Raw genomic sequence first — 13770 nt, 5'->3', positions numbered from 1 at the left:
AAATTATGAGTTATACCATCTACTATCTACCAAAACTAGTATAGTGGTATTATATTGCAGCTAATAATGTTTTTCCTCATTCGTCTGCGGTTATTACGGCCTTATGATGCTGCAGAAATCGCCTGAGGGATACAGGGTGGAAAAATTTTAATATTTTATAATTACTAACTTTTTTTCATGCACTCAAAAGCGCAAACACGAGGGATTCTGAAGTTTTCCCATTTCGCCCTCCAAAATATCAGAATCTGGTGCCAGTTCGAGTTCCACTGGGTGTCATGTACCCATCTCGCCACTAGGGGGCGCCAGCGAGTCCCTATGTGAGAAGTATCCAAGTACAGCAACCGAATCCTCATAGAGACTGAAGGAATTTAATACCAGTAGACACATATTTATCGATTTATTCTTAAATTTTAATCACCCAGGTCGAGCGGGAAGCATTTAAGGATTGAATTTGTTTTTCCTGATACTGTATCATATTCATTACATGACTTTATGAGTCCACATATGATAAATGTCTGTGGAGGATTTGACTTGAATTATCCCTTGAAATGCACTTCAGTGTGCTTGGCAGCAATTGATAACACACACACACACACATAGCAGTGACACACCAGGCAGACCTGGGCATTTTACGGCCCGCTGGGCCACCAAACTATTTTCTTTGAATATTTTATCAAGTATTTTCAATCAATACTGAATTTAGAAACTCCTTATTTTTTTTTCCTTTTGTATTGATGATTGCATACAAAATAATGTCGGTACATTTACATGATCATTAACGATTTCAAAGTGGAAATAAAATGCCAAAAAAGTAAAATATTTAAATATCAAATTTCATTTTGTTCAATTTACATGATACCAAGTTGGCCCGCGTATAAAAAAATCAAATAAGAAATGTGGCCTGCCAGCCAAAATAATTGCCCACCCCTGATCTAAAGGGAGGAGATCAGGTGAATATGGTTTATTTACCTGTCTGCTGCAGAGCTTTGCAAAAAGTAGAACATTAATAAAGACCGTCACTATCTCACTTCTAACTTTTCCGCAGAAAAGTTGGAGCTGTCACCTCGTTTTAGTCCAGCTGTCGGGGGACCTGAAGTAACCCGGCCTGAATTATTGATCTCGCTGAGTGAGGAACATTGGCAGGACTTCTTGAATTTTAGGAATTAACTTGTTATACCAGCAAAAATATGGAGTCAGAACAGAGTGTGACAGGGTCTTCACTTGTGTGATGAAGTGCAGGAGGCCACAGTATTTTTGCATGTCACTCATTCTCTATTCTGCTTATTCAGGGATGTGACTATCATTGGACGAGAGGCGGGACCCGTCGCCAGTCCATCGCGGCGCCACATATAGAGACATACAGCCGTTCACCCTTTCATAAACACACCATTTACAGACCTTCAGTCTCATTCATGAGTCATATAAAGACAACTTTTAATTCTGTCGCTCACACATCATGCAGACATACAACCATTCACTCTCATTAAGATTTCACATTGAGGCGTCCCAACATTTGGCCTCTCATTCACACATCAGTGCCATCTCGGGTCTCCAATGAACCCACGGTGTGTTACTTTGTATAATCCTTCAGTCTAGTCGTTCGTTATCTAACGCTTATCCTGCAGTTAAGGTCGTTGGGATGCTGGAGCCTTCTATTCATAGTTGTTTCTTAAAATGAATAAGGAATGATTGGCACGGATGATCTTAACTTCTTCCACCCAAAGGATCCACAGCACTGAAATCACGCAATCATCTGCTTTTTTTATTTTATTTTATTCCTCTTGGGAAACATCCCCATCTAGCGATCAAACTGAGGAACAGCAAAAACCTCCAGACCCCGAAAAGCGCCTGGACGTTCATCAATTAAAAGTGGAAATGTTTCTAAGTTGTTTTTTTTTTTTTAGATCAGATCATTCGAGCACATTTAAAAAGCGAATTTTTAATTGAGAAATTTTATGCATATTTATTTGATTTCATCCATACACATAGGCTGACTCTTGAAAGGCTTCTTGGCCCCCTGTTGAGGAAATGTAAACATCATTTAAATATAGGATTCCTTTCACAAGCACTTCTTATATGCAGAAGCGTAAAGGCCAAAAAGAGTACTGGGCTCATTTTAATTTGATTTTAATTTAATTTCGAAAGCAGCTTTTTTTTTTTATTAGGGGTCAATTCTCCATCTATATTTTTGTTTGTTTTTCCTAATTATCTTATCTCCTGGGCTAACTGTCTTGATCCCCTTGACGAGTACCGGAGTAAATTCTCAAGAAGGTACTACAAACCGAAGAAAAGTGATTATAATTCTATTCATTCTTTATATATAAAACTTATCCTGCAGTCAAGGTCTATCCCAGATGTCAGTGGGCGAGTGTTTTTAGAGTGTGGGAGGAACCACACACACACACACACACACACACACACACACACACACACACACACACACACACACACACACACACACACACACACACACACACACACACACACACACACACACACACACACACACACACACACACACACACACACACACACACACACACACACACACACACACACACACACACACACACACACACACACACACACACACACACACACACACACACACACACACACACACACACACACCAAGAGGACATGAGACCCCACACAGAAAGGCCCCCTGTGGGAATCCAACCAGAGATCCTCTTGCTGTGAGATGGGAGCACTAACCACAGTGGCGCCCATAATTCTATATATTTTTAATAAACATGCAGGTTTAAAAGCCCACCAATGTCTTCAAAAGCCAGCGGAGGGTTTGTGACGGTTCATCGGTCAACTGATTGACCGTTATCCATTTTATCAAACTGTTTTTTTAAAGGTGTTTGGAGCACAGTTAGCACAGAAGTAGCATACTTGTTTAAACAAAGGGAAAATAGATTAATCAAAGGGCACCTTGGAGGCCTTTTGTTTTTAGTAAGTTCTGAAGGGAAAGTCAATTTAGAAGTTTTAACATTCAAAGAGATTAAAATTGATATAATCACACTGCCGTGTCTATTTCACATTTAATATCCTGGTAAGAGAAGGGCCTGTTCATCACGACCTTGGAGGGATAGGGATCCCATCACACACACACACACACACACACACGGATAAGTGATCTCTTCAATGCGGGCTAATCATGATGGGTTTCATCTCCGGGGCGTCACGACGCTCGCGATTGTGACCTCGTTTCATCTTGCAATAACCGCGTAAGGACACAGACCTCCTGCCACTGCAGTCTTGGCGGTGTCTCGTCCTCGGTTGCACGTTTTAACAACTCCGTCCGCACATTCTGTTACCGTGAATGATGTTTGACCTGCAAAGACAATGGGAAGATGGGCTCTTTCAAACAGGATTACTTCTGCCACCAAAGCATCTCTTGACTGCTGAACTTACCTTGTCCAGTAGAATCTCCAGACTAATGTGAGTCCAAATTTAACTGTAAACACTCCTCAATTGTGTGTGTGTGTGTGTGTGTGTTTGGTGCAAGCAGACCAGGAGACAGATCCATGATATAGTCTTTTATCTTACCCCCGTGGGATTTAACTTTTACAGTGCATTTCTTTACAACAATTATTCATTAAGTGACAGGTATTAGCCATCGCTACTGATCAGATAACTATGTATGTTACATTTCTGGGTTTCCTCTTTCAAAAGGAGATTTGAATTTTTTTTTTTGTCCGACTTCATAAACACTGAAATATCGGCCGATCGTTAAGACAGCGGAGGGCGGGGGGGTGTCGAGTAATTCCAGTGGCGTCCGATCTTCTGTAGAAATGATGCGAGCCTCAGTCTGTTAATTTTCAAGTCGCCTCTGTCTTGTTTTTTTTTTTTTTTTTCAAAGCAGCTAAATATCTGTACTGTTAAAACACGCAGGGAGGTGGTCGATTAGAAACCTGCTGACTTCTGATACCAAAGGAGAAAGGAAAAGAAAACAAATGAAATATGGCACGTTTTAAAGGGAGGGGGTCTTCTAAAACAACAAAAAAAAAAAGAAAGAAAAATAAACCGAGCATTTTCTTCACTCTTATTTCTTTTTCTCCCGTGCAGAATCTAAAGTTCGAGCCCGTTTCGTTTGTTCACCTCAGCAGAAAACCCCCTGTGGAAACACCCACCTCACCGTCACGTCACATTACATAAACCTGCCACGGCGCCACGTTTGCTTTTCCTTTCCGCCACGACATACCGAAGACACGCCCCACGTGAGAAAACCCCACCGAAAAACAAAAAAACAGAAACAAAAAGAGCAGCGTTGCATCAGTCTGTCCCGCGTGTTTCGCTTAAATCGCCCCGAAAACGTTGTGAGAGAGAAAGCGTCGATAAAGACAAGAACCACATTGACGACTGAGAAAACACATTGCAGCAATGGACACGTACGCACGCACGCACACACACACTATCACACACACACACACACACACACACACAACCAGCCAAACACAAACTTGATCCAGTTTCCTGTCTTTTTTTTTTTTAAAGATACATTCAGGCTCCAAACACAAAAAAAAGGGGGGAAAAAAAAAGAGGCAATGGCAAAGTTAACAGCAGATTCCTCCCTTTTAGCTCAAGTTTGGTCTCAGGTTCCCTCAAATACACGACAGCTAGAAGTGCACAAAATAAAAGAGTACAAAATTAGACTTTTAAATACTGTAGCAGCAATTTCTTTTCAAAGTCGAAAGCCTCCAGTAGTACGGGTAAAGGCTTTGGAGTCCCCGACACGAGGAGGGGCCAGCGATTGTCCTCTGAGGGAGTGGAGGGCGGGGAGGAGCTGCAGGTGTCTGGAACGAAAAAAAAGGTGTCGGACTCTGCTTTTGGGCGAGCGGGTTTGAGACGTGTCTCGGCCAGAGGGCGCTGCAGTGCTCCGGGCAAAAATGTCATTTGAACAGGCGGGGGGGGGGGGGAAGCGTCTCCCACCTCACAGATCACCCTCCCGCTCCTGAAACTCCTCCTGACTCCAGCCTCACAGTGTAACAAGTCGTCGTCCTCCTCCTCTTCCTTCCGAGCCCCTCGCAGCCTGAAAAAAAATAAAACCCACAGCCGGTCGGAGTGACTCGTGCAGTGACCCGGGGGCGCTCGGCTCGTGGGTCTCGGCGGACCGCGCTGCGCGTCGCTCTCTCAACTGGAGGCGGTGGCGATGGCCTTCTTCAGCTGCTGGCTGCGGATCTCGCGGGTGCGGGACTCGAGCAGCAGGTCGTGGCAGGTGTTGCAGACCAGCACCGGGTCGTAGAGCTGCTGGTCCGGGATGGGCAGCTTCAGGTGACAGCAGTCTTTACAGAACACGTTGCCGCAGTTCCTGAGGGGAGACAAAGACGCCGGTGACTCGAAAAATTCAACCGACCTTGAACGCAGCCGCACCACACGAATAAACGAAACGTATGAATCCGGTTTGAAAGCGGACAAATTCAAATCGAGTCCGATTCCTCACAACCAGGTTGCTCATATCGCTGATATGTTTCTTTAAAACGTGTTCAACTGTGACGTCCACACACCTCAAACTCGTACGGCGGAGTTTATTATGGTTGACCCATGCTGACAAACACTTATCCCCAGCCTGATATAAATAGGAGTGTCTTTATGATTTAGTCAGATGAATTTTGCGGTTCACAATGGAATATCATGCATTCAAACTTTAATTATCTATAATTGAATTCTTTTTCATTAATTATTAATTCTTCTTCTTTTGGCTTTTCCCGCCAGGGGTCGCCACAGCGAGTCAACTTTCTCCATCTAACCCTATTCTCTGTATCTTCCTCTCTCACACCAACTACCTTCATATCCTCTCTCACTACGTCCATAAATCTTCTCTTTATAATTTAATTATGTATAATATAAGTGCAATGATTAAGGAACGATTAAATTCAATAAAAGAAAAATCACATTTTGGGATTTATCCCTCTACTATAAATCCCAAGCTTTCCTGTGCATCGTGTATTTGCAAGTGTATTTGCAGTCCCTATGTCCTCTATTGTAAGTCGCTTTGGATAAAAGCGTCTGCCAAATGCAATGTAATGTAATGTAAATACAAATAACATGAGCAGCCTTCCCCTGTCATCCCGCCAGGTGAGGAAAATAGATGGAAATTTGCTGCTATCTTGTGGCTAGTTTGAAAACCGCACCGCTCCCCTCTGTTGTCCTCTGTTGGTCGCGGCGCTACTGGAAGCTGCCATGTTGGCCAGCAAGGTTTGCCGGGAGCTGCGGGAGGTGCTTCATCTCCCACACGGATGAAGCATGTGGCTATTTCTCTACAAACAAACGGACTTCGGAGAGACATGAAACGGAAGAAGAAAAAAAAACGAAACTAAAACACGCGGTGGAGCCCCACCTGCAGTGATGACGTCTCTTGGCTATCCAGAATTCACAGTCACAGTTGAAACAATGGGAAGCCATGTGATCGGGCACCCATCTCGTGACCTACACACACACACACACACACACACACGCGCATCAATGTCAAAAAAAAGTGTTTGGTAATCAGAGGTACTTCTTGCCAAGTGAGGAGGATGAGGAGGGAGGGAGTTGAGACAGAAGGCTGCGTATGCAGGCTGACCTCTGTGTCCTTGCGCTCCACTCGATCCCAGCTGCCCTCCGACAGACGGTCCTCGCTGTGCGTGGACAGAGAGTCCTCCTCGTTGCTGTTGTCTGACTCCCGCAGGCATGTCTGCGCACGGAGGGGAGAAGCAGGAGTGAGATGAGAGACGACCCTCCCGGGACGAAATTAAAAAGTAAATGTTTACAGACACAACAGAGAGCGAACCAGCTTCTGGCACTGCAGGAAAACGCTACTAACAATATCGTCCTCGTAGTCGACGTCGGGCTCGGAGGGCGGGGTGCTGTACTGTTTGCTCTCCAGCCTCATCTGCAGCTGCCGCACCTGCTGCCGCAGCACCTCCACCTCCTGCTTGTAGCCCGCCTCGATCTGCCGTAGCCTTTGCTGCACGGCGTCCATGGGCACCGGCAAGCCGTCGTCGTCGAGGTAGGCCGGCGCTTGGCTCGGGGGCGGGGAGCCGGACGCCGAGGGCGAGGGGAAGGACGCCGGGAGGAGCTGGTGGCCCGCGAGGGAGTAGCCGTTGAGCACGGCGGCGGCGGCGGCGGCGGGACCGTTCGGCCCGGCATAGCCGGCGCTCCTGACGGCAGACGGCCACCCGGGCGGCGGCGGGCTGCTCGGACAGCAGAGGGCCTCCCTGCGGCAGCACTGGGAGCCATTGGCGGCAGTGAAGCCCTGGGAACGCAGGAGCTTGCAGGCAAGGCGCCGACTCTGGTAGGTGCTTGGCTGCGGCATCCGGTTGGCCCCGGAGAGACTGGTGCTGTTGTACGCCGACTGGACCAGGCCCTGGACGCCTTCCCAGTGGGGGACCAGCAGGGACAGGTCTGAGAGTTGGCTCTGGGTGATCAGATGCTGAGGCCCCGCCTGGACGGAGTCTACGGGAGCCGGGTCAGCCGCCACCGCCGCGGATTCGCTCCCTCTGGCTGTTCTCGTGTCCTCGGCGGGGGGAGGAACTTGTCGCCGCGTCTCCGTGCGCGCTTCTTCGCCGGGAAGCTCGTGAGCGGGATCGTCGCTCTCGGCGGGGGGCGTTTCGTTTTCGTCCGTGAGGGTCTCGGTGGAGTCCTCCATTGGCAGCAGCGCGGTGAGCTGTTTCAGAGCCAGCAGATCCGCCGACTCCGGGAAGCCGTTTGTCTGGTGGTCGGTGTGGCCGTTGAGCAGGGGCGCGGCCGGCGCTGCGATGGGCTGGGCGCTCTTGCAGGGAAGAGGTAAACACGGGTCTGGTTTGTGAGGAGGGGACACCGGGGTCTTGGCAGTCCTGCGAGGGCTCTCGGCCTCCGGCGGAGGGGGCGGGAGCGGAGGGTTGGTGATTTGCCGCGAAGCCTGCTGGAGCACCGGCGCAGGGAAGGTGCCGGGGGCGCACGCGTCGTCTTGGCCGACGACGATGGGGGGGAGAGGCAAAGAGGGCAGGGGCTGCGTGGTGAGACAGGGCTCCTCTGGCGGTTCCTCGCAGCTTTCCGAGTCCTCCTGCGGGGAGCCCGCAGGACTCTCTGGCGTCGGCTCCCTGTCGCCAGGGTCTGGCCCGCCGTCTGGGTCGTCCGCAGAGATGTCTTCGGCGGTGGGCGACGTCTCTAGGCCGGGGCGCCCCTCCTGGCAGTGCTTGTTGAGATTTGGGTCGCTGGACGTGCGCGTCAGGGCCACGCCGTTCTCGAAGGCTGACAGCAGGTTGTCCATGGATCGGGTCTTGGGAAGTCTGTGGAAAAAAAAAACAAAACGAAGCGGATGCATGAGGATCATTTGGTTCATCCATAATCGATACCCTAGGGGGCGGTGTGGCTCTGTGAACGCCACCACAGTATGCCTGCAAAACGCCTCGGGGAGTGGACGCGACATATTGGTTGGTACCTGTCCAGGGAGCGGGAGGTCAGCTCGTCCCCTGCCACGCTCGGCGGATGGTAGAGCTCCATGGAGTCGTCGACGGCGGTGCAGGGGGAGGAGGTGGGCAGGTAGACGGCTGTCCACAGCTGCAATGCCCGCGTGTGGCAGACGGGCTGCAGCACCTGGCGAACGAGCACAGACGCACAAGGACGCGCTCAAAAACGCGGATTTTTCATGCCAGCACTTTGCATTACAAAGAAACTTGCTTTGTAAATGCTTTGTTATTGTTGTAAGTCTCCCCTGCCAAAAGGGTTTTTTTTTTTAAATCAGAAACACATATTCTGGTAACGCCTTCTGCACCCCACGTACCATATCGTGACTGGGGATGTAGAGGAAGTTCTGGAAATTCTTGTTCCCCGAGCGGAGCAGGGACCAGACGGAACAGGTGCGCTTGTAGATGTTCCTCGCCTCCCTGTCGCGGCCGTTGTTGCACAGGAACGTGCCGTAAAGACACGAGTACGTGTGCTGCACCAACTTGACCTGGGCGTATGCAGGGCGGATATGCGGCAGTCAAACACTGGTTCACGCTCTTCACGATTATTTTGTGATTTATAAAATTGATATGGAAACACTGCTGCTGCATGGATGAAAAATAAACCAAAAAAAAAACAAAACCCAAGACTGACCAGGAAGGACTCATTGAACTCAAACAGGCAGGGGAACTGCTTGAGCAGCTGGTGAATGCAGTCCAGCCACTGCAGGAAGACGGGGCACTGCTCGCTAACGTCATCGGCATTCTCCTGGTGCCCGCACCGGTCCCCGAACTTGTGGCCGTAGTCCAACCACTCGGTCTCCACGAGCACTTGAAAACCCTGCGGACGTCAGGCTGGTCAGCAACTGTCTCTAGACCCCTAGGTATCCGCGCATCTCCGGACCCTCACCTCCAGCGTTCTGTAGTAGGGGTCCAGCAGGATTTTGGCAAGGGCGACGATCTGCGGCGTGCGGTCCCAGCCGTCCGAGCAGTGCACAAGTACGGGGCGGCCCTCTCTCTCCACGGCCGAACACACCAGGGTAGCGGCCTTCAGCATGACGGACAGGTGCTGCAGCCAGCGGGTGCTCTCCAAAGCCGAGAGCCAGCTGGCGAAAACAAAGTCGGCGAATCACATCACCATTTGTGAATGGATCCATAAATCAATAGGCTGATACGGAGCTGAGATATTGTGTAGATAAATCGGGTGAGGGCGTTGGGGTGGCGGGGTTTGGTCTCTGACCTACATCTCTAGCATCTCCTAGCATCACCGAACACCTGCGGCAGAACCACTCCGCCCCGTACGTTTAGACCAAAACAACATCCGAAATGTTACATGTAAACACCGTAGCCCGGAACACGCAACGCACGTATCGAGTGTCGGCGTGTGCAGCCAGACAGCTGGCCCGCTCGGCGGGAGCCGGGCGGCCTTCCCAACGCCGTGTGGTGTCGCCTTACCGTGAGGACGAGGCCATTAAAATGGGCAGGAGAGAAATGGGAGGAGGGGGGAAGGGGGGGAACCAGGGCAGATATGCTCCGACAGAAAGGTCAAACGGATCGACTTACTTTCCCGGGTCAGGGATCTGACTGCATACTGTCCTCAGAGCCTGGAAGCTGTTCCGGATGGCATGGATGTTGGCCATTCCCATGAACATCACCTCGCAGTTGGGGTAGTATTCTGTACACAGATATGAGCAACGTGGAGATGTAGGCTACTGTGTCACTTCAAATACAACTTTTGCTGATTCTACCAATGCAATACAACTCATCATGCTGCTACAGAGGGCAAATACGAGGCCTCGCAGTTTTGTGGTCTTTGTTTTTTTTGTGGAAAAAGGAATGAGTCACTATTTTATTGATGCTAATAAGAAATTTTGTGACAGAAACATTGGACTCAGGTGTCTGCCCTGAGCGTTGTGTCATATCACGCCGCCCTCCAAGAGGTATACCAGTGAAAATCACAGAAAAGCATGATCGAGGCATGTGTGTTGACGCCTCGGCTGAGAAGATATGGAGAAGTTGTTGTCGGTGAGACACCCCAATGGAGAGCATCATCTGTGAGAAGGTGGGAGACATTTGCAGGGATTTGGTGCAGCAGATGGCGGGAACATCAATGTGCGAGGTATCCGAGGAGTCGTTCAAAACCGGGCGGGGACAATTTGATCTTTTTAGAAAAGAGGAGCGGCGTTCACTCCGTTGCCAAATGAAGTTTAGCAAACAAAGTATAGCAAAGTGTGCAAGGTAAATTTACCAATGCATTTTGTTTTTAGCGCTGAGTGTTTGGCGAGTAAATTAAGTACAAAACTAAAGTCCTCTGCCGCCTCCTGTATCTTTGTCCGATCCTCAAGGTTAATGCACTTAATAAAACCGGTTTATTTCTTTACATTCTTGTTCAATATGTCTTATTTTTCATGCCTTCTTTGTTTTTAATAAATGCCATTTTTCTTATTCAAATACACATAGAAAAACGGATGAATAGCATTTCATTTAACTTCAATGGGGAAATTAATGCAAATTTACGAGCAAATTGAGTTACAGCCTCGGTTACAGTTTGAATTCAACTCGAAGGTCAAGGTATGACTGTAGGAACTTCCCCCCTGCCGTGCACTTCAGCGGAACAGTGTGTTAGCGTAAGCGCCACAGTGCATCAACATCTCTCTAAAAACGGGTTTATCACAAATGACATTCCAATGGAGGGAGGGATTCGCTGCACAAACCTTCGCACTCACAGCCGCCACCTTTGGCCCGGTTGGCCACCGCAGCCGTGTACGAGCGGGCATCCAGAATCAGCAGCTTCTGCGGCGCGGCGTTCTCGTCGCAGCTCGAGCCGCCCGTCAGAGAGGAGTCTGGTGATACGGGGACAGAGAGGCGATTTGTACTGACCGTATTATCTACACTCGGAAAAGGAAGCGGAGGGGGGTGAGAGGGGAAAGGGGTAACAGGAGAAGTGCGAAGAGGCATTATTAACCGATACCGACTTGTTTGTTGCCAACTGAAAGTCAATAGCTCCTCCCAGTGATAACCGGAGCGTTGCTACGGGTAACGTTCGCACATCAAGAGAGCAGCTTGGAATACTTACCGAAGAGAAAGACAAGTAATTATATCTAGACAACTACTTCTCCCTTCGGTCGGGTGTTTCTGCCGCTTGTTAGTTTGCAGCCGCGTGACGCTTCAGCTGACGAAAATTTTGCAATTCTCACGTAACGCTGAGCTGTTATCGGCAAATTAAAAAAAAAAAAAAAAAAAAAAAAAGACAGGAGACAAACTCTCCCGCCGGAGTTACCAGTTACCGTGATGGATACTGCAGGTGCCTTCGACAGAATGGGAGCGAGCAAGTTCAGGAAGGAGACGGGGAGGTGAGATCGATTGCCAATCAATCATCTTTAAACCAAAAGCCTTTTGCTGACCCGGCGCTATGTGTCCCATCGTGACCGAAAATAGAGCACCATCAGTCTACGGCACTTTGAAAGTGAAGAATTAGATATGAAATTAACAAGCCACGTTCCCTTCGTGTCCAGTCGAGAGTGCACTTTCATGAAAATGGAAGTTCTGCGCGTGCACACACACACACAGCATGGATGAAACAGAGTTTTTTACCCAAAATGAGAGGAAAAAAAAAAGAACAATATTTACCAAAATCCCCGTCGGATGAGTCAGGAGCCTCTCCTCGTTGTCGGCTGGCCGGCGCTCCACAGGAACCCTTGGCTCCGGTGTCCATCTGACAGGCCTTGGCGATGGAAGTCACCAGATACTCATCGTCGGTGTTCCTCCAGCCCCACCAGCTGATCTCAGGCTGGCTGCAACGCGCGATCACCACCCCGTTCTTCAGGTGCCTGGAATTGGGAGTTTGCGGACGTGTCAGACCGAAAACATCGAGGTTTCCCGACAACTAAACACAACAGAGAAGTGAGCAGATCTGGTGTCAATTAAAAAACAAAACAAAACGGCTTGTTTAAAAACTCCAAAGGCGTTTCTTTTAAACAATCCGAGGAAAATAGTCTCAGCATGGTCTAATTTGACTTGAAACGAAGAAGCCTTTAGTCAGTGAGTCAAAACCTTTGACAATGAAAGGGATTTTGCTTGAAAGGAATTGAATTTATTTTTGTACTTGCACGCATGTGTAGCCCCCCCCCGAACAACAAAACAAAAACCAGCATGCACTCTCCCAAAAAAAAACCATTTCTTTTCTGCACGTGTTAGCTTCGTGGACATCAACCCACCTGTAGACCACAACGGGTATCCTCTTCCAGGATCTGAAGGAGGCTACGCTCTCCAGCTCTTTGTCCGTGATCCATATTGGAACCAGGAGCTTCTGCGGGTAGCTGGAGCAGAGCCTGGGGGACGAACACGAGGCTTGTAAAGGACGGCGCGCAATTCGGAATTTGCGTCACACCTGCCGACAACGCCGCAACAATAAGCGGAGAGGGTTTTCAGGGGCCACGGCTGCAGGCTAGGTCGGAGTCTCTTCCATTTTCAGTCATCCGCTCAGCCGTCTGAGACAGAGTGTGTGTGTGTGTGTGTGTCCGTGAAATATAGTGCTGAGTCATGGGCCTCAGCAGGTAGCAGCTTGTTTAATTAGCCCGTTGTCTCGGGTGTCCGTCTCCCTCGGCAGGCTACTTTCTCTCCCAAGCCGCCTGGAGCACACAAACCCGCTTGTTGTCGCGTTTGTGCGTCCGGGGAGATGCGTGAACGAGACGGGGAGAGCAGATCACACTCGAATGTGTGCGCCTGCATCATTTAGCGGAATTCAAGAGGGACGAGCCACTCCCTGCTTATGTTTGGACGGCTGAAAGCACCCCTGCCCTCTTGTCGGGTTGGCTTGTCCTACGCAAACTTGGCACTAGCAGTTAACACACTAAATAAACCACTTCGCATCAGACCTGAGGGGGTTTAAGTCGGAGAAGGTTTGAGTGATTCATCGGCGAAGCAAATTTTTTCGGAACGTGTTCAAAAACAGCGTCCGAGGCTTTCAGACGTGAAGAACCTTTTCGAGCGGCTACGGTTGTTTGTTGTGTTACTTCAGCGGTGGATCCGCTTCGTTCCACATTTCAAGTTCCAAACCTGTGAGGTTCCCGCCTTGCGTCCCTGTCAATCAGCTACCTAACAGACACACACTGTTCGTTCACACTATTCAAAAACATCTCCTTGACAGGTCGTTACATTTTAATCACCATGACTACCTGCTCTGTCTTGTCACTGTGACCTGCTGGAAAGGAAGCGTTTGCGGCGAAATGCCTGTCTGACGTACTTATAGTTGCAGTTGATGTCTGACACCCTCCAGAGGTTTTGCGTGTCGAAGCCCATCCTCTTGACCTCGATGTCCATTCTTTGCCGCACATGATCGCCTGCAGACAGACAA

The 13770-nt window shown here is 49.2% G+C and overlaps 1 protein-coding gene across 7 annotated transcripts in view; it reads right to left on the bottom strand.

Annotated features, from left to right (window-relative positions):
* Positions 1-3532: 3532 nt before the first annotated feature.
* Positions 3533-13770, bottom strand: part of mtmr4 (myotubularin related protein 4) — a 41266-nt gene continuing 31028 nt past the window's right edge. For 4 of the 7 annotated variants that reach the window (XM_086160864.1, XM_086160865.1, XM_086160867.1 and 1 more), the window contains 13 exons: positions 13660-13756; positions 12632-12745; positions 12045-12244; positions 11129-11257; positions 9978-10089; positions 9325-9520; positions 9070-9255; positions 8753-8923; positions 8411-8565; positions 6779-8258; positions 6572-6682; positions 6347-6435; positions 3994-5317 (listed from right to left, as the gene is read on the bottom strand). In XM_086160864.1, the coding sequence (XP_086016990.1) occupies positions 5140-5317; positions 6347-6435; positions 6572-6682; positions 6779-8258; positions 8411-8565; positions 8753-8923; positions 9070-9255; positions 9325-9520; positions 9978-10089; positions 11129-11257; positions 12045-12244; positions 12632-12745; positions 13660-13756 (3218 nt within the window). In that variant the 3' untranslated portion in view covers positions 3994-5139. Of the gene's footprint in view, positions 5318-6346; positions 6436-6571; positions 6683-6778; positions 8259-8410; positions 8566-8752; positions 8924-9069; positions 9256-9324; positions 9521-9977; positions 10090-11128; positions 11258-12044; positions 12245-12631; positions 12746-13659; positions 13757-13770 lie in introns of all 7 variants that reach the window. The other 3 variants (XM_086160866.1, XM_086160863.1, XM_086160868.1) reach the window with 2 other exon arrangements.

The sequence above is a fragment of the Fistularia commersonii genome, chromosome 15, assembly GCF_037954325.1.
Source record: "Fistularia commersonii isolate RoL2024-O1a breed Wild chromosome 15, RoL_Fcom_v1.0, whole genome shotgun sequence".
NCBI lineage: Eukaryota > Metazoa > Chordata > Actinopteri > Syngnathiformes > Fistulariidae > Fistularia > Fistularia commersonii.
The sequence above is the reverse complement of the archived record's forward strand: the minus strand, read 5'-3'. Positions and strand labels throughout refer to the sequence as shown.